The sequence below is a fragment of the Heterocephalus glaber genome, unplaced genomic scaffold (genome assembly GCF_053883595.1).
Source record: "Heterocephalus glaber isolate CG9 unplaced genomic scaffold, H.glaber_assembly_v1.0 deba00000901, whole genome shotgun sequence".
In the NCBI taxonomy this organism is placed as follows: Eukaryota; Metazoa; Chordata; class Mammalia; order Rodentia; family Bathyergidae; genus Heterocephalus; species Heterocephalus glaber.
The window spans coordinates 2038053-2058743 of record NW_028258171.1 but is presented as its reverse complement, the minus strand read 5'-3'; the positions used below and the strand labels follow the sequence as shown (position 1 = coordinate 2058743).

The 20691-nt window shown below is 39.8% G+C and overlaps 1 protein-coding gene and 1 pseudogene across 5 annotated transcripts; one reads left to right on the top strand and one right to left on the bottom strand.

Annotated features, from left to right (window-relative positions):
* Positions 1–1853: 1853 nt before the first annotated feature.
* Positions 1854–2621, bottom strand: LOC101716005 (phosphatidylinositol N-acetylglucosaminyltransferase subunit P pseudogene; annotated as a pseudogene).
* Positions 2622–3173: 552 nt separating this feature from the next.
* Trappc6b (trafficking protein particle complex subunit 6B) lies at positions 3174–20293 on the top strand. Of its 5 annotated transcripts, none has more exons than XM_021242847.2 (7): positions 3174–3362; positions 7312–7379; positions 9291–9408; positions 11282–11365; positions 16225–16318; positions 17659–17739; positions 19763–20293. In XM_021242847.2, exons 1-6 carry the CDS (start codon positions 3282–3284, stop codon positions 17688–17690), a joined length of 477 nt encoding a protein of 158 aa, XP_021098506.1. In that variant the 5' UTR covers positions 3174–3281; the 3' UTR covers positions 17691–17739; positions 19763–20293. The 5 variants fall into 5 exon arrangements, with proteins under 5 accessions (XP_021098506.1, XP_021098508.1, XP_021098507.1 ...); XM_021242849.2 differs by having other exon boundaries at positions 19100–20293; XM_021242848.2 differs by having other exon boundaries at positions 18386–20293.
* The last annotated feature ends 398 nt before the right edge of the window (positions 20294–20691 follow it).

The window sequence follows — 20691 nt, the reverse complement described above, 5'->3', positions numbered from 1 at the left end:
AAATTGTCCAGCTTGGGTTCAAACTTGTGATCCTTCTGCTGCAGTCTCCTGGTGGACGGAATCCCCCTGCTGTGAATCCTCCTGCTGGGATTGAGGCAGGAGATTAGAACATGGCAATGCTGGCTGGGGAAGAAGGCATGACCTGCCAATTACAAAATCCCAGGCTAGTGTGCAGAACACTTCTCAAAGCCCTATTGTGGACCCCATCAGGGAGTGCCATCTTCAGTTCCTCTAGTGAGAAATTAGATGGTTTTTGATAGGCTGGCCTCAAGCTGACAGCCTGAGGAGTGGGAGACACAAAAGGACAGTTACCCAGGAGCTCTGGTGTACTGTGTTCTCTCTTTCACAGTACAATAGTCCACTCTCCTGATGTAGGGTGTAATTTTTTGTTTTTTTGGTACCCAGGATCAAACTCGGGACCTTGCGCTTTCGAGGCAGGCGCCAGAACCACTGAGCTAAATCCCTGGCCCTTAGGGTGTAATTCTTTTCCTAGGCCCAAACTCACTCTTTAGAGCCTGCTTTTTTCCTTCTTTCAGTAAATGTAAAACCTTGCTACCTTTTGTGTTTTTTTCTGTCCAATTCTTTGTTCAAGACAAGAAACTTAGCTGAATGTGGTGACCCACACCTGTAGTCCCAGCACTCAGGAGGCTGAGGCAGGAGGATCTCCAAGAGTTCAGTGCCAGCCTGGGCTACATAGTGAGTTCAGTGCTAGCCTGAACTACAAACCCAGACTGTCTCAAAAAGGAAAAAAAAAAGGGAGGGGGCCGGGGATTTAGCTCAGTGTTTCCACCTCCTACCTCGGATCCCCAGTACCAAAAAAAAAAAAAAAAAAAAAGTAGCGGGGAGGGGGCCAAGAACAATGGGACAATTGTGTTCCAAGTGAGGGGAATATTTAGAGGATTAATGGCAATATCTTTTAATTGTAATACATTTAAAAGAAATTAAACATTTACTGTATATTTTGATTACATATATTTGCCCTTCTGTAAGAGTTAATTCTCATGCCTGTCATAGATTCTTAGAAATTCTCACAATGAGCAGGGCATGGTGGTGCGTGCCTGTAATCCCACCACTTGGTAGGCTGAGACAGGAATATTGCTGGGAGTTTGAGCCCAGCCTGGGCTACAAAGTGAGTTTGAGGCCAGCTTGGACTACATAACAAGATCCTGTCTCAAAAAGACCAAGAAAAAAAAATTCTCACAGTGATTGATACTTTTAAGTTTTAGAGACAAGATCTCTCTAAATTGCTAAATTGCCTAGGCTAGGCTTGAATTTATAGTCTTCCTGACTCAGCCTCCTATAGTGCTGGAATTACAGATTTGTGCCCTACCAGGCCAGGCCACACTTCTAAATTCTTTAGCATTTTTCAATTTATTTAATCCTTTGATTAATTTCCTTTTTTGTTTATGTACTATAGCTTGGTTTTTTTCAATCTATCCACTCTTTTTCACCCTACTCCCAGAAGACTTCCTAGTGACCCGAATGGCACTAATTTTTTGCCTTCCTGGGCTTAATCCATTATAGGTTGGGATAATTTCTCAATATATCTAAAATTTACAGCCTAAAAATGAAGATTTATTCAGTCTTTGTAAACTATTTTTGGGGAGGCAGTGATGGGGATTGAACCCAGGGCTTGTCCATTTAGCTACAACCTCAGCCCTTTTAAAATTTTTATTTCTTTTGAGACAGGTTATCTCTAAATCACTAAATTGCCCAGGCTGGGCTCAAACTTGCAATCCTCCTACCTCAGGCTCCCAGAGTACTGGGAGTACAGGCATGCACCACCTGCTTCTTTGTAACACATACTGAAGAACACATGGCAGAAAATGGAAGATTTTATGAAGTCAGTAGAATTTTTTTTTCATTAGAGAATACTTTATTGGTTTCTGTAATCAAACCCACGTGGGTAAGACCTTACACATTCAACACGTTATCTCTGAACAAATGAAATCACAATTAAGTTTAACGTTTCTAGACCAATATGGCTGTTAATTTCTGCACAATGGCAACTCAATAAAGTAAACTAGAATAACATTTTCCAAAATTGACTGCACCTTTTTTTAAAACAGTATTTAATTGAACTTTAAGAGATCAACTTTCATTTTTTTTTTTAAACCTCAATACTGGGTATTGATAAGAGCAATAGTCAATATAATTATGGTCAAACTTATTGTCAAATACATAAACGCTTGGTGTTAGTATGTTTACAAACAGTTCAGTTCAGTTTTTGGTGTAAAGTTGTCTGCAAGAAAAAACATTTGGTTTACTTCACTAATAGGAATATCCCTTAATGCTGGGATGGACTCTTCTTGGTATTTCTTCTGCTGTTGATTTTTAGCATAGTTATCCGTGACTATCTGTATGGAGCTGAGTGGAGAGGTGCTCATCATGTTAATTCCAAACAAGAGCACATAAACGATGATTACAGTAATAAGGAGATAGACAGGCAACGCAATAGCCCAGTATTTTTGAGGCCAATAGCTTAAGCCGAAGGAGTGTAGCCAAGATTCAGGAATGAAAGCCCACACAAGATAGAGTATGAAGCCAAACTGAGAACTTAGGAAAAGTACAAAGCCATAAATCGCCCTTTCTGGCAACGGCGACGGTGACTTTTCCACCATTTTCCCCGTGGCTTCGGACTCTCTCGGGCCGGTCACGGAGCTGCGGTTGGGGGAAAACGGCAGGACCGAGGGAAAGGCCAGGAAGCGACGGTGACAGGGGCCAGGCGCTTGCGCCCCGCGAGCCTCGCAGGGAAGTGGGGGAGCCCGCGGGCAGGCTCGACGGGCGGCCTTCTTGTCAAATTCTCCAAGTCTTACAGCCAGTTGACAGGGAGACGGCAGCCGGCACTCCTTCAGCCTTACCGACCGTCCGCGCCTTACTGGAAGTGGCCTTCCTCCTCCCGGAGCAGCGGGGCTCCCAAATCCTCGGAGCGGAACTCCGCGACCATAGAGGTGGCGGAATGCCGGTGTAGAGGGACCGGAAGTGATTCTTCGCCCCCGCCCAAAGGCCGGATTGGGTCTCTGCAGTGTGGGTTAGGTCCGCGCGGCTGTCAGACCTTCCTTTGGTCCTCCGGCTCGGTTCCCCCGGTGTGGTGTCCTCCTCGTACTGGGCCTTGGCGGGGGGGGGAGGGGGAGGCCTAGGGCAATTTTCAGTCTCCTAGCAACGGGTGACGGAGCCGCAGTCTAGGGGAGTGCGGTGCCAGCCTCGCAGCTGCGGCGCTGGCCGGAATCACCGGCCCGGCCCAAACGAGAGCTGAAACCCGGAGCGCGGAATAGGCGGAAATGGCGGACGAGGCGTTGTTTTTGCTGCTCCATAACGAGATGGTGGCCGGAGTGTACAAATCCGCGGAGCAGGGGGAGGTGGTGAGTGCTGGCCCACGCCTCGGGGTCCTTTGGCTGTGACACCTCTGGTTTCCCCTCAGTGCTTTCCTTCATCCCTGTCCCATCGCCACCCAAGGTCCCCGAAGGTCCAGACGAGACTGGTTCACTTCTGGGTATCCCAGACTATAGAACTCCTAGTCTGGCTTCTTTCTTAGTCTTTCACCCTTTTCTCTTGCTTCTCTTTTAGTACTGAATTTGTTTATTTTATGAGTGTTTAACCTTTGTCGAGCAGGTCACGTATTTCTTTCCGCGTCGTACGTACCGTGATTTACAGCAAGGTTAACTGTAGATCTGAGTTTGACACTATTTAATCTTGCTGGCGGTCCAGTCCACTGGACAGACCTGTACTACTTTTAGACTATGCTTCCTTTTTCCCCATCCTAATCCTCAGTATCACTTGCCACAATTTGAGGACGGGACCTACTAAGGTTTGAAGGCAAAGCAAACTTTGCAGGTGTTAACGATAATTATAAAACAATTTAAATTAATTGAGAAGCCATTTAGTGCTTATTATATCAGCTGGCTTTAGGAACTGAGGATTTGAAAGTGAATGAAACAAGGGTCCCATTCTAATAAGTAGAAATTCTAATTCTCATTCATTCATTGATTCATTTACTTATTTATTGGTGCTGCGGATTGAAACCGGGGCCTTGAGCATGTTAGGCAAGTGTTCTACCATTGAGCTACATCCCCAGCCCTTATTCTTATCTTAAAGAAAATTTGTATTATGTGTGCTCTAGCCAGGCGTGGTGGCGTGCTCAGTGAGGCCAAGGCAAGAGGATCACAAGTTTGGGCAACTTAGCCAGACCAATGTCTGAAAATAAAAAGCTCTAGTAATGTAGCTCAGTGCTAGGGCCCTGAGTTCAATTCCAGGTACAGGGGCATGGAGGCTTTGTGGGATAGACATTATGCAGGATAAATGAGATGAAACCCCTGCCTCACAGTCTTTGGAGAAGCTGCAGTTAATGAGTAATTATTGGTTGGTAATTTTTTTTTTTTGAGATGGAGTTTTGCTACAGAAGTTCAAGCTTGCTTCAAACTCACTGTCTAGGCCATGCTGGCCTCAAACTCATGATCCTCCTGCCTCTTCCTCCTGAGTGTGGAGATTACAGGTGTGCACCGCCACACACATCTGGGTATGATCCTTTTTTTTTTTTTTTTTAAAGATAGGGTCTTGCTTAGTAGTGCAGGCTGGCCTTGAGTTCACTATGTAGCCCAGGCTGGCCTCAGACTTGCAGGGATTCTTCTGCCTCAGCTTCCTAAATGCTGGGATTACAGGTGTGCACGACCTCACCTGGCTGTATGATATATTTAAACATATTATTTGGAAGACACATGAAGAAGAATACTATTGGAAATGAAGCACATTCATTCTTTCTCTCCCTTTCCTTCCTTCCTTCCTTCCTTTTTGTGGTACTGGGGATCAAACCCAGAGGCTCTGGACCGCTGAGCTACATGCACAGCCCTTTTTCATTTTAAGACTGTTTTGCTAACCTGCTCAGCTGGGACTTGAGCTTGTGATCCTCCTGCCATAGCCTCCCTCCCTCATTTCTGGGACTACAGGCATGTGCCACCACATCTGGCTGCAAATTCATAGATATTTTATGTCGTAAATTTTTCACTGTCATCATCATCAGTATTTGCCGTTTGTGCAAAGCTGCCCTTGTTTCCTGTTCTTCCCAGAGACCAGTTAGCAGCACAGTCTTTTCAGTCCTATCATTCTCTCCATACTTACTTTCCCATTTGGAAGTCCTGCTCGACAGCCTTTTTCCTTAAAGCCTTGTCTTTTTTCAGTGGGTTAACTCAGAATAAAAGTTCTCCTGACTGATGATTGTAAGAGATGTGCTATCCATAAGTTTTGAAATCAGACTAAAAATAATTTTCCAGGGCCCAGGATTTAGCTCAGTGAAATAATTTTCCAGGGCCCAGGATTTAGCTCAGTGACGCTGCGCCTGGCTCCTAAGCACAAAGTCCTGAGTTCAATCCCTGGTACTGGAAAAAAACAACAACAAACAAACAAATAAATAAAAAATACTTTCCTGTTCTTATTCTGTCCTATAGCAAAAATGGTTTTACAAAACAGGTATGTGGCAATTTTGATAATCAGAATCGACATTGGAATCTGGGTGTATGAAGATCATTGTATTAATGTCTCTACTTTCAATGTGCTTAAAATTTTTCATAATAAAAAATGCTTTAAACATCCAGAAATGGTTTTTTATAAATCTTTTCAGACTGAAATAATTTCTGGATAATAGGTTATGTGTCTTTTACATTTTTTACTATGGAAAGAGTAAAAGAAATAAACATTTATAATCTTTGAGTAAATGAAGTAAACTTTTTTTTTGAAGTAAACTTTCATAAGTTGTGGAGTTAATCAGTATTTTTGTTTTGTGTTGTTTTTTTGAGACAGGGTCTCACTGTGGAGTTCAGGTTGGCCTTTAATTCACTGTGTAGCCCAGGCTGGCCCCAAACTCACTGCAATCTTCCTGCCTCAGCCTCCTGAGTGCTGGGATTACAGGTGTGTGCCACCATGCTTAGTATAAAGAATCAATGATTTTCAAACTATCCTTGAAGAGGAATTAAATCTCTAAAAATTGAATAATTGGACATTTCCCGGTCTGTGGAGAATGGGTTTAAAAATGGTTAATGAAAACCGTAAATCCTAGCACTCTGAGAGGCTGAGGAAGGAGGATAGAAAGTTCAAGCCCCCTGGGCAACTCAATGATTTAGCAAGACCCTGTCTCAAAATTAACAGTAAAGGGCTGGGAAGGTAGCTCACTGTGGTTGGGGGTGGCTTTGAGAGTACCTTTTCCCCAGTACTGGGGTCAAACCCATACACTAGGCAAGCTCTCTACTACTGAGCCACACCCCAACCCTCACTGTAACGCCTCACAAAGGGAATTTAATCTCAGCACCGGCGCCCTTGAGGACAAATTAAAGCCATAACCAAATCATGGCACCTTCACTTCACACTTGGATCCAGAGAGCCTCAAAATGGAAACATTTTACTAGCAGGTTTAACAGCAACCACAAAAACACATTAAACGTATGAACTACTCCTTCAAGCGTACTTACAGTGTACTTGCTTCACCTCAGTGTTTCTTGGCAAAAGAAGCAAGTGGAAACCTCTAGTCCAGAAATGCACTTTAGGAAAAATGAAACTGGCAGTAAATACGTATTTTTGGGCTGGATATTTAGCTCAGTGGTGCTGGCACCTGGCTTGCAAGCACAAGGTGCTGAGTTCGATCCCCGGTACCAAAATACAAAATAAATAAGTACAATTTTTTTTTTTGGTACCAGGGACAGAACTCGGGTCTTTGCGCTTGCGCAGCACGCGGCGAAACCACTGAGCTAAATCCCTGGCCCCAAAATAAATAAGTAAATCCATACTTTGGTAATTTTTTTTCACGTTGTTGAATTTGTGCAACACTATACTATCTTACTTTTCATTGGGTTTTCCCATTTACTTGCATGTTTATATTATTTACTCTGGTGGGAGTTTTCATATATTTTGAGTTTATTTTTGTTTTTTGAGGCAGGGTCTTGCTATATTTTGTTCAGGCTGTGTAGCCCACTGTGTAGCCCAGGTTGACCTCAAACTCTGCCTCAACCTCCTGGGTGCTAGGATTACAGGTGTGCGCCACCATGCCTAGATGATTGTATTTATTAAAGTTGAAAACTTACTGTTTTTTGTTTGTTTTGTTTTGTTTGTTTGTTTTTGGTACCGGGGATCGGACTCATGTCCTTGCGCTTGCGCAGCAGGTGGCGAAACCACTGAGCTAAATCCCCGACCCTGAAAACCCTTACTTTTCTCAGAATTTCCATCCACTGTATATTGTCATGTTTTTAGCAAAAATTTTACAGTCATTTTTTAATACTAACATCCTAGCATTCTAGAAGTATTCAAAACTTTTTTTTTTTTAAATAGGAAAATGGGCGATGTATTACTAAGCTGGAAAACATGGGGTTTCGAGTGGGACAAGGATTGATAGAAAGGTGAGCAGTATGGATTTGAAAATTTTCTTCCAGGTAGGTTATAAATAAAGATGATCTGTTTCAGAAGATTGCATAAAACTTGAGATTTTTATTTTAATTTCCAAGCTTTAATTCTCTGTTCTTTAATTACAGATTGAAATTTCTTTTTGTGGGGTTGGGGTTGTAGCTCAGTGTTACAGTGCTTGGTTAGTACACACAAGGCCTTGGGTTCTGTCCTCAGTACCAAAATAAAGAGAGATTTCATTTTAGGTCTGATATTAGTTTAACTCAGTATTCAAATTTTATGTTTTATCACTTGAAGGAAACGTTTTATACACTTAAGGTTTTTTTTTCCCCTGAAAATATTGGTCTATTGAAATAACTATTTAAAATCTCATTACATTTTCCACTTTTTTTGGAGACAGGGTCTCAACTCTGTAATTCAGGCTGGCCTTGAACTTGCTGTGTAGCCCAGGCTGGCCTCAAACTCATGGCAGTCCTTCTGCCTCAGCCTCCTGAGTGCTGGGCTTACAGGTGTGTGCCATTATGCTTAGCTTACATTTTCTTTTTGTTTGTTTGTTTGTTTGCTTTTTGGTACCAGGGATCGAACTGGGGACCTTGTGCTTTCAAGGCAGGCGGCGGGCACCACTGAGCTAAATCCCTGGCCCTTATATTTTCTACTTAAGGACTAGTACAGTGATGGCAAATCTTTTAGAGCTTTCAGTGATACAAATGGCCCGCTGTGGCACATGTGCCATAGGTTCACCACCACTGATCTAGTAGGTTCTTTAACCTGAATGGAATTTTGTCTAAAAAAGTCAGGGGGAGCTGGACATGATGCTGCATGGCACATGCCTGTAATCCCAGCATTCAGGAGGCCAAAGCAGGAAGATGACTGTGTTTGAGGCCAGCCTGAACGGCATAGTGAGACCTTGTCTCAAAAGAAAAAAGTCAAGGGTAAAAATGCCTTAAAGTCCATGTTTATACATGTAATCTTCCAGTTCATAGATCAGTTTTTTATTTATTTTTAATTTTGTGTGTGTCCTTCCTTGTATGTGTTGAGCCCAAGGCCTTTGCACTGAGCTATATCTCCAGCTCTTTTTTTTTTTTTCTTTTTTTTGAGATAGGGTCTTGCTATGTAGTTTAGGCTGGCCTAGGTAGCCCAGGCTGGCTTTGAACTCCTGGTGATTCTCCTGCCTCAGCTTCTGAGTGATTATAGGGGAGTGCCATGCCTGGCTTTTTATTTTGAGAGGGGGCCTGGGTAAGTCACTAAATTACCCAGGCTCTACCTCAGCCTCCTAGAGTGCAGGGATCACAAGCATATGCCATCCCACTTGGTTTTTATTTTTATTTTTCGTAGTACTGTGGATTGAACCCAAGATCTTGTGCATGCTAGGCGAACTTTCTACCACTGACCTATGTCCCCAGTCCTTTTTATTTTTGGTTTGAGCTGGAGTCAGGGTCACATTAAATTGGCCCTGATGGCCTTGAGTTTGTAATCTTCCTGCCTCAGACAACTGAGAAGCTATGATTACTGTGCCTAGCTATGGATCGGGGTTTTTTAGTATTCTTTTATCAATATCTGAATAGTTAAATTCTGAGTATATTTTATATAACAATACTATTATCTTGCTTAGCTCTGTTTTTTAAGTGCTCCATTTGAGTGTACCTGAAATTTTGACTAAACTGTTAGACTAATAAAAATAAACTCGTAGGTCCAATAATTGTATAAGAGAAGCAGTGTTAATCCATTGAGATGGGATCTGCTTTGCTCGGTGCTTATCATTTTATGACTAAGTAAATGTCCAATGCTGATGTGGCATTTGGAAGTTATTTAATGGGTTGTCCCTCTTGGGGAGAATGAGAAAAAACATTTGCCTCGTTTGCTTTCTTTGAAAAAAATATTGTATTACTTCTAGTTGATCTTTTTAGGTTTACAAAAGATACTGCAAGGTTCAAGGATGAGTTAGACATCATGAAGTTCATTTGTAAAGATTTTTGGACTACAGTATTCAAGAAACAAATCGACAATCTAAGGACAAATCATCAGGTATTTAGATAAATTAAGGCTAATTTTTAAGTCCTGTATCTTAGTATGAATGTTCTAGTTTAGCAATTTATTTAAAATTTAAAATAATTTCTGATCAACCTGGGAATGTTTCTCTTACATTATTCATGTCATTAGGTTTTTTTCTTTAATAGGGTAAAGTGAATAAAGGCAAATTGATACTTATCAGTATATCTATGGTTATTTGCTTCAATTACACGTTATGTAAAAATTTTACATGTAGCAAATGTCAGAACTATTGATTTTAGAATTTAGTTCCTTACTTATTACTAAGTGGTGATAATATGCAGAACCAGAGATATATCACATTTTTATCCTTTTAGAATAGCTTCTAAAGTCTAATTTTTTGTTTGTTTTTTTGAAATAAGGTATCACTGTGTAGCCCAGGTTGATCTTGAACTCATGATGATCCTCCTGCCTCAGCCTCATGAGTGCTGGGATTATAGGCATGTGCCACCATGCCTGACTTCTGAAGTCTAATTTAAAGCCACATTTAACTCTTAAATCTTTTATTTTTAATTTAAATTTAAATTTTTTTGCAGTGCTTAAGATTGAACCACGGCAAGGACCTTAGCACTGAGCTACATTCCCAGCCCTTTTTTATTTTTTCATTTTGAAACACAGTTTTGCTAAGTTACCCGGACTGGGCTCAGACTTGCACTTCTTTTGCCTCAGTTCTAGAGTGTTAGGATTCGAGGAGTGCCACCATGCACACTCCTGGAAAATGAATAACTCTTGTGTTGTTTATTACTGCTGTAATTTCTTTCCTTAAGATTTTGTTACTACAAAATTAGATTACCTAGAAAACTGCATTTGAACAGATTGATTTTCTTTTTTTTTTTTGGTGCTGGGGATCGAACTCGGGTCCTTGCACTTGCGCAGCAGGTGGCGAAACCACTGAGCTAAATCCCTGGCCCTACAGATTGATTTTCTTTTATAAACCCCCAGGGACTACTTTTGGGTGGATTTGGCATTTTGAGTAAGTTTTTAAAATGAAAATAATGTATCTAGTACTACCAGTAGAATTCATTTTTTCATATAATACCATCCTTAACTGGAATTGTTTGAAATTGAATTGCTTTTTAGACTTGTTCTAATAATATATAACAATTTCATGTGAATATGTATTAGTATAAGACTGAGGTGTTTTTTTGGTTTTTAAAAAAATTTTTGTGGTACTATAGATTGAACCCAGGGCATTCACACTGGGCTATATGACTACTTATCCCTCCTAACCTCTGCCCCTGTTTTTTTGAGATAGGGTCTCACTAAGCTAAGTTGCCTAGGCTGGGCTTAAATTTGTGATTCTCCTGCCTTAGCCTCCAGAGTGCTGGGATTACAAACATGTGCCAAAATGTCTGGCCTTTTTTTTTTGTACCGGAGATCAAACTTGGGACCCTGTGCTTGCGAGGCAGGCGGTGGAACTATTGAGCTAAATCCCCAGCCCTTTTTTTTTAATGTAGTACTGATGATCAAACGCAGGGCCTCACACATGCTAGGCAGGAGCTCTACACTGAGCCACATCCTTAGCCCAACTCTTGAGTTCTTATCTTCAGTGCATAGTTATATTTAGGAAATAGTGCTGTGGAATACTGAACTCACAGCTCTTAAGCTTGAACATTGCAAAATTCCTTCACTTAAAGAAAAACTGAGCTGGGAGTGGTGGTGCACACCTGTAATCCTAGCACTCTCGGGGCTGAGGCCAGCCTGAATTACAGAGCAAGACCCTGTCTCAAAAAAAAAGACCAGGGAAATGGAGAATGTTAATAACTTTATAAAACTCTTAAATTGTTTTATAGGAAGAAGATATTTTTAAGGATTACTGACTTGGATGTTTTGTGTATTTTTGAAATAGGGCATCTATGTACTTCAGGACAACAAATTTCGTCTGCTTACTCAGATGTCTGCAGGAAAACAGTATTTAGAACATGCATCTAAGGTACTTAAAAGAAGACTGGGTTTTCTACTAAGAAACAAGTAGAATTACAGGGATCAATGCCGATCACAACAGACTCTTGAATTTAAAATAGTTTTAAAGGGCCAGGATTTAGCTCAGTGGTGCCGCTGCCTGCCTCGAAAGTGGAAGGTCCCAAGTTTGATCCCCAGTACTAAAAAAAAAAAAAAGTTTTACAGTTGTACTTGTTTGTAGGGCCATTTTCTATTAAATAGGATGTGTTCATCATGTTCACGATGAGTTATATATACTAAACGGTAACAGAAACTACTACTAAATGCCAATGAATGCAGATTTCTTATATCCTTTAATATAGCATAGATATATCAGTAAAGGTATAAAACTGATGTTTGCTGTGCACAGTTATTCATCTCTGAGTTTATGATGTCTTTTAGTAGACTAAAACATTTAAAATAAAGTATTTGATTCTAAGAATATATGTTTCATCTTAAGTATATATCTGAGTTTCTGGGTTTTGTTTAATTTTTTTTTTTTGGTACCAGGGATTGAACTCAGGTTCTTGCGCTTGTGAGGCAGGCAGCAGAACCACTGAGCTAAATCCCCAGCCCTTGTATAATTTTTGTTTTTAGTTTTGTTTCCATTTTTTCGCTTTTCACTTTTTTTCTTGTCCCTTCCTTCCTTTCTCCCTCCCCCCTCTCTTATTCTCCTTCCCATTTGAACATTTTCTTCCCATTTCCCAACATCTATTATATATTTTAGTCCTCATTTCCACTTTCAGTTTCTCACACCAGAGAAACAATGCAGTATTTAAACATGTGCATTCAATTTATTTCACCTAAGAATATGGTCTCAAGGTGCATCCATTTAGCTATAAATGTCTGAAGCTCATCCTTCTTTATAGCAGAGTAGTACTCCATCATCTATCCATTTGTCAGTTAATGGGCATTTGGGCTATTTTGAAGATTTAGCTATTTCAAACTTTGCCTCTGTAAACATGGGTATGCATATATCACTGTGGTAGGAAGCTTTGGAAGATACCAAGAAGGGGAATAGCTGGGTCAAATGGAACCTCTAGTTTTAGTTTTTTGAGGAAGCTCCACACTGATTTCCATAGTCGTTGCACCAGTCTACACTCCCACCAACAGTGGAGAAGGGTTCCTTTTCCCCACAGCCCTGCCAGCATTTGTTACTAGTTGATTTCTTGATAACAGCCATTCTTTCTGGGTGAGAAGGAATCTCAGTGGTTTGGTTTTTTTTTTTTTTTTTTTTTTGGTACTGGAGATTGAACTCAAGACTTTGCACTTGCCGGGCAGGTGTGACACCACTGAGTTACATCCCCGGCCCCTCAGCATTGTTGTAATTTGCATCTCTCCAATGACCAGTGATGTTCAGTGTTTTTTTTGTATATTTATTTGCAGTTTCTACTTCATCTGAGAAGTATCTATTCATTTCAGATACCCATTTTTGCATTGGCTCTTTGGGGGGGATCTGATTTTTTTGAGTTCTTTATATGTTCTAGGTATTAGTCCATTGTCTGAGGAATAGCTGGCAAAAGTTTTTCCCCACATTGTGGATTGTCTCTGCACTATGTTGGTTTTTCTTGCCATGCAAAAACTTTTTAATAAGATGAGGCCCTCGTTGTTGATCCTTTGTAGTATTTCCTGTACAGTCTGGGTATTGTGCATAAAGTCTTTGCCTATTCCTATGTCCTCATGTATTTTACCTATTCTCTCTTCCAGCAGAGTTAGTGTTTCTGTTTTAATATTTAGATCTTTGATCCATTTCAATTTTAGATTAGTACCTGGTGAAAGATATAGGTCTAGGTTAAATCTTCAATATGTGGAAAGCCAGTTTTTCCAGCATCATTTATTAAGGAGGCTGTCTCTCTTCCAGGGAAGGTATATGGCTCCTTTGTCAAACATAAGGTGGCTGAGTATGTCTGGCCTTGTTCTTTCTGCATCTTCTAATCTGTTGCATTGATCCCCAGGCCTGTTCAAGTACCATGCTGTTTCTATCACAGTAGCTTTGTAGTATAATTTCAGGTCAAGGATTATGGTGCCCTCTGCCTTGTCTTTGTTGTTCAGAATTGCCTTTGCTATTCTAGGTCTCTGCTGGTTCCAAATGAATTTTAAGATTGTTTTCTCTAACTCTGTGAGATATGCTATTGGTATTTTGATCAAGATTGCATTAAATATGTATAAGAATTTTGGAAGTATGGCCATTTTCACTATTTGGTTTTTCCTATCCAAGAACAAGGGTTAGCTTTCCATTTTCTGATATCGTCTTTGATCTCCTTTTTCAGAGTGCTGTAGTTTTCCTTTTTTTTTTTTTTTTTGGTACCAGGGATCGAACTCGGGTCCTTGCGCTTGCGCAGCAGGCGGTGAAACCACTGAGCTAAATCCCCGGCCCTGTAGTTTTCAATGTAGAGGTCTTTTACTTCCTTTGTTACATTGATTCCTAGGTATTACATTTTTTTGTGTGCTATTGTGAAAGGTGTTTCCCTGATTTCTGACTCAGTGAGTTTGTTATTCGTGTATAGGAATGCTGTTGATTTTTGTGTGTTGACTTTGTATCCAGATACACTGCTGAATTTGGTTATCAAATCTAGAAATCTTTTGGTGGAGTTTTTGGGGTCTTCTATGTAGAGTCATGTCATCTGCAAATAATGATAATTTAAGTAGTTTTAATATAAGGGTTTCTTTGAAGTGATTTAAATATTTAAGGTAGTATGAGTTGCTACTTGTCTGTAAAAAATTGTCCCTATCTCAATTATCTGGCCAAAAGGCAGTGCTGGGAAAGGTGATTTTTGTTTGTAAACCTAGCTACTTGAGAAGCTGAGGCAGGAGGATTGCTAGTTTGAGGTTAGCCTGAGCAGCTTGGTGAGATGCTGTCTCAAAACAAAGACAAGATCTCACAGAAAAGCAATATAGTTATAGTGTAAATATAGTCATGGGAGTAAATAAATTAGGTCTTAAGCCTAAGCGCTACAATTTAGAGATTTGTGAAACTGAGTAAGTTACATAACTCCTCTGAAACTAGTTTCCTTATTAATAAAATGAGTTTTATCACAGTTATATATCATTGTCTTGAGATTTACATGTATTTAAAGTACTTAACATGCTGAGCGTGGTGGCAGATGCTTGTAATCACAGCTACTTGGGAGATTGAGGCAGAGGATCACAAGTTCAGGGCCAGCTTGGGCAGTTTATTAAGACATCCCTGTCTCAAAATTTTAGGGTCCCCCAACCCCATAAACAAAAAAAACAGCAAAAAGGTAGAGTTGTGGGTATAGCTCAGTGCTCCCTGGTTCAATCCCCAGTACTGAAAATAAATAAGTACGAAGCTACAGGAGGCCAGCACAGCACTGCTTAGCTCCTCGGGAGGTTGCTTGAGGCAAGGGTTTTGCTTTTGCCAAGGAGCCTGAGGCCAGGCTGGGCAATACAGCAAGACATGATCTCAAAGAAACCAAAAAAGGTTCAGCTAGGGATTTAGCTCAGTGGTTCCGCCACCTGCCTCTCAAGCACAAGGTTCTGAATTCGATCCCAGTACCAAAAAAAAGCCCCAAAAAAGTTAACATGGTGCTTTGTACCTAGAGGGGCAAGGAGTGGACATGAAACTTTCTTTTCATAATTTTATTTCATTGGTTCATGATTGATTGCTTATTTTCTATATTTTGGGGGTATCTAGGCTCTTATTATATTTTTATGTTTCTTTTTTTTGTTAACATCTCATTTGACTATTTTTAAGAATAATTGTTCGTACATGTTTGCAGTACATAATGGTTACATTCATTGTGGGTTTTTTTGTTGTTTTGAGGTGGAGTCTCGGGAGTCTCACTGTGTATGTAGTACAGGCTGGCCTTGAGCTTGCACTCCGGTCTTGGCCTCCCAAGGTCTGGGGATTGTAGCGCTGCACCCCAACACTGGCTGCTGTTCATATTTGAACAGTAATTCTGTGTTGTGGCAGGCAATAAGTGTTAAACAAGTAGAGGTGTTTTTTTTTTTTTTTTTTTTTTTTTTGTACCGGGGATCAGACTCAGGACCTTGCACTTTCAAGGCAGGCGCGGTACCACTGAGCTAAATCCCCAGCCCTACAAGTAGAGATTCTTAGTGGTAGATAGTGAAAACCAACTGTGGTTGAATGGAATATTAATAGGCTACGAAACTGATAAGAAGGCTCAGAAAACAGGCAAGAAACACAGGAGTTTTAAGCAACCAGAAAAAATCCAAACCACTGTTACAGGGAGGGTCTAGTTAGAATCCTGTAGTTAGCATGGACAGTAGACACAAGCTGCCTTTCCTATCTCCAGAACTAAATCGACTCACTGGATTGGAGCACCTGACTGGTCTCACTTCAGTTATGTGTGCGTATACTTTGGTCATCAGTAAGAAAAGCTCTTCACAGTCATCATCTTCCCACCCTTTCTTCTCTCACTCCTCTCCTTCCCCCCTCCTTTTGTTTGTTTGTTTTTTTGAGATCTAGCTATGTTGCCCAGGCTGTCTTTGAACTCTTTGGCTCAAGTGATCTGCCTTACCTTACAGGGGAAGGACTAAAGGGATGTATGTATTATCACTCCAAGCTTTTTGTAACTTTCTGGTTTTTAAACAGCAATGACTAGCCGGGCGTGGTGGTGCATGCCTGTAGTCCCAGCACTCGCAGTCCCAGCACTCAGAAGGCTGAGGCAGGAAGAGTGCCACAAATTCTGGGCTTCTAGTGAGTTCAAAGCCAGCCTGATTTACATAGCAAGACTTTGTCTCAAAAAACCAAGACCAAAACCAAAACCAAAAAAAAAAGCAGCAGTGACTTATTGATACCATGGTTTAACTAAAATGCTGTATTTATTGGTGGTTTTTCTGTATTTTTAATAATTTTTTTCCTTTTAGTATCTAGCCTTTACATGTGGCTTAATCAGAGGTGGTTTATCAAACTTGGGGATAAAAAGTATTGTAACTGCCGAAGTGTCTTCAATGCCTGCTTGTAAGTTGAGTTCACATTTCTGACAAATATTTTTCACATGTGGATTTTTAAAAGTTATTTAAAACACAGGAGACATTAAAAATGTTGAAGCCTGTGATATTTTATACAAGAACACTTCAGATGTGTTATTAGATGTGACTGATTTTAATAAATCCTATTAGATTTGTATCAACTAGTTACATGTTCTATTCATAGTCTTTTGTGAATCATTGCCTTTTTATTTAAAAAGATGGCCTATTTTGAGCCTTTGTATAGGTACATTCCTATTTTTGTGACAAAAACTTTAAACTGTCCCAAACAGAAAAATAATGGCTATCCAGAAGTATGTTTTGTTTTAGTGTGAGTTATCATTACTGTATTTGTTTATTGTAAAGGTGGACATTTAGCATTCAGTGCAGTTTTCAATAAAAAGTAATTTAAAAAAATGTTGAAACCTTTTCATTTTTGTGTCAACATGCAGTGAATAATACATAGTATACAATACCATAGTCAGGAAGTTTTGAATTAATAAGAGTAATTTAAGAAAATCCACTAAAGAAATCCAAAATTATAAGACAATTTAAGGGAAAGTTCTTAACTTTTAAGGGGAAATTTTCTGCAATTTTTTTGTTTTTGGATTTTGAAGTGGTGGAGGTCAAACCCAGGGCCTCACACATACTAGGCAAAGGATATATCACTGAGCTTCAACCCCCACCCCTGCAGTATGCTTTTAGGATAGCAGCTTTTGCTACAGCACTGAAATGTCTTGTTTTGTTTTGTTTTGTTTTTGTTTTTTGGTACCGGGGATCGAACTCAGGACCTTGTGCTTTCGAGGCAGGTGCGGTGCCACTGAGCTAAATCCCCAGCCCTGAAATGTCTTTTATTGTTGAGCAGTTGCTTAGAATATATCTATTATATGATGCTAAATAAAACCAGCTAGTTTTTTATTATTAAACTCCTTCCCAAAGATCCCCTCAAAAATAATATTTGCTAGGGCCAGGGATTTAGCTCAGTGGTTCCCCTGTCTGCTTTGCAAGCGCAAGGTCCTGAGCTCGATCCCTGGCACCAAAAAATCCAAAAAACAAACAAACGAAAAAATAACATCTGCTTGAGCTTCAGTGATTATTAGTGAAACACTCAGAAGTAGGAATCACAAAATGAAACAAAGGCACAAGTTTATATTCCAGGAAATCATCTAACAAAAATGGAGTTGACTATTTCATATTGTAAGGAGTGTGGAAAGATGTTTGACCTGACAAGTTTCTTGACTGAAATCGCTTCCTAAATGGAACAAAAAATTGATATATAGGCTTTCTTTGTACCTAAAATTTAAAAAATGATTTTTATGTTTTCTTTTTTAGGCAAATTTCAGGTGATGATACAGAAGCTGTAAACATACTGAAATGCAAGACTTCTACAGTGTAAAGACAAATTATTCCCATGTAAGCATTTTAAATAATGATGTAACTACATTGCTGGATGTTTGTACAGGAGTAAGGGTGTATTTTATCAATTTAATGCAGACTAAGTTAAAGCAGATAAAAGGTCATTCTACCATGGCATAAACTTTAATGAAACTATTCAAAATGGAAACTTGATTTCAAATAACTGGACACCAAAATGCATTCTAAATATTTTTATTTACTTAGAGTGATAACCACAGATGGAACTTAGGTTCTGTTGAAGTGGCATAAAGAAAAGTATGCCCCAGTCAGGATCATTTGTGTTAAGGATGACTGATGTTAGATAAAGTGTGAATCTATTTTAGTTATTTTTAAAAAGCAAACAGTACACTAAATTAAGTTTAACTTTTTATTTTGTTGCTTGTAATTTATTTTTATGACTGTATAAGGATTTGCTATATACATTTCGTGTACATGTGTGAATACAGATATAAATACAAAATGACCTTAAATTGCTTGAAAACTTAATTTCATTTTAATACGTTTTCATAGTTGAGAGCGCCGTAGATGTAATAAAAGTGAAATACAGATTATTTTAAATGTGAACTCAGTGATTCTAGGGCCAAAACATATTAGATATGTTGAGAGGAATTCTTACATTCTTTCTTCTTTTTTTTTTTTGCAGTGCTGGAGATTGAACCCAGTGCTTTGTGCATGTTAGGAGAGTGCTCTACCACTGAGCCCATATTCCTTATTGTTTTTTTGTTTGTTTTTTTAAGTACTGGGGATTGAACCCAGGGCCTTAGCAGTGAGCCACATCCCTGGCCCTTTTTATTTAATTAATTAATTAAGTTTTTGATACTGGGGATCGAACTTGGGACCTTGTGCTTGTGAGGCAGGGGGCAGAACCACTGAGCTAAATCCCCAGCCCTGGCCCTTTTTTATTTTTTGACAGAGTCTTGCTAAGTTTCTGGGTTACCAGGCTGGGTTCAAACTTGTGATCTTTCAGCTTCAGACTTTTAGAGTGCTGGCACTGCAGGTGTGCACACTACACTACACTTGGCTTATTATTTATTCTTGACTTTCAAGTTCTCCCCATGCATGGAAGTCCTGGTGAAAGTTCTAAGATCTTTATGCCCTGTTTTACTCTTTCACAGAGGTAGAGGGTAGATAATTAGACCAATATTCATTACATCATACCTTCTGTGGGCTGGGGTCAGTACTTATCTAGTACCTGTCTCAGTACCTTTTCCATTACTTTATCTTAGTTATTTGGCTTAAGCAGGTATCTCTTAAGATTTTGTGAGAACTCTGCATTTTAGGGTATCTGTACTTTGACTATTGAAACTGTAGTATTTCCAATTTAATGATTACCCTTGCGTATATATTTGTTTGACAGGGAGTACTGGAGAATGGAGTGATTGACACACCAAAAAAACTGGATGAAAATGGGAAATTAAATAATGGCGATTTCTAAAAAAATGAACTAAAACTTTTTTTTGAGACAAGATTTTGCTATGCAGTTCAGGCTGACCTCAGACTCATAGCAATCCTCCTGCCTCAGCCTCCTAAGCACTGGGATTACAGGTGTGTGCCACCATGCCTGGCTTGCAAAACATTTTACTGAAAACATGAAGTAAAAACTAAGAATTTTTTTAAGAGCTGAGCATGGTGCCACATTCCTGTAATCCTAGCACAGCACTGCAATTTTGAGGCCAGCCTAAACTGCATAGCAAGACCTTGTTTTAAAAACTCAATAAACAAGGGGCTGGGGATTTAGCTCAGTGGTTCCGCTGCCTGCCTCGAAAGCACAAGGACCTGAGTTCGATCCCCAGTACCAAAAAAAAAAAAAATAAACAAAACAAAAAATTTATTTTAGCACATAAGAAAAAATTAAATTATGTTGAGTTAGAGGTACCGTAAATCCCCAACTTATCATGAATGAGTTCCATTCCAGGAGAATGCTTATAAGTCCAGCAAAGTGAGTCTCACAGACTTAACACATATATACAGTGTAAAGCATAACACAAATACTGTAAACAATCTATTTTTACTTTCCTAGTTACCTTAAAATGGTGGTATAGTCCAGCACAACAACTGGCATGTAGGAGATTGCATGGAGTGAGCTGACAAGAGAGTTACTAACTGGAGGAGGGAAGGCAGGGCAGAGGTAGGTGCCTATGATGAGAAAAGAAGAGCTACCACTCAGACATCACTGATCATTTTTTAAGAAGGTAAAAAGAATTGAATCCATCAAGAAACCTGTCATCAACATCAGGTGTGAGTGCGATTCCTCTGCCCTCCATCTCCTGTTGCTGATGATCCTTCAGCTCCCCATCTCCCCCACCCTCCTTCTTCCAGTCAGTACCTGTTGCACTGCACAGCACACACGTGCAGCACAACTGGGACAGCGTCTTGCAGACACATGAGCTACTTCATGAATGTTTGTAAGGCGAGGCATGTTTGTATTTGTAAAAGTTCGCACCTTGAATGTTCTTAAGTTGGGGACTTTCTGTATATCATTTTTCTTTCTTACAAAGGGGCAGCATTATAAAAAAGTTTTTTCAATTTATTAAAGTATTCTTAATTCTCAGATGACTTAGAACATATTTTTTTCAGATTTTGAAAAATTCAGGAACAACCCTACCAAATATAAAAGTATGTAAAATGTAGCAGTTAAAAAAGATCATGATGGGGCCGGGGATTTAGCTTGGTGGTTCTGCCACCTGCCTCGAAAGCGCAAGGTCCCGAGTTTGGTCCCTGGTACAAAAAAAAATAAAGTGCAATAAACATCATGTCTGGGTATGGTGGCACATGTCTATAATCTAGGCTGCCTTGGAGCCTGAGGCAGGAGGAGCTCAGGTTTGGGTCCAGCTTGGACATTCAGTGACTTAGCAAGACTTTTTCTCAAAATTAAGAAAAATAAAAAGGACTGGGGTATAGTTCAGTGTGAAGGCCCTGGGTTCAGTTCCCAGTACCACTGAAAAAAGC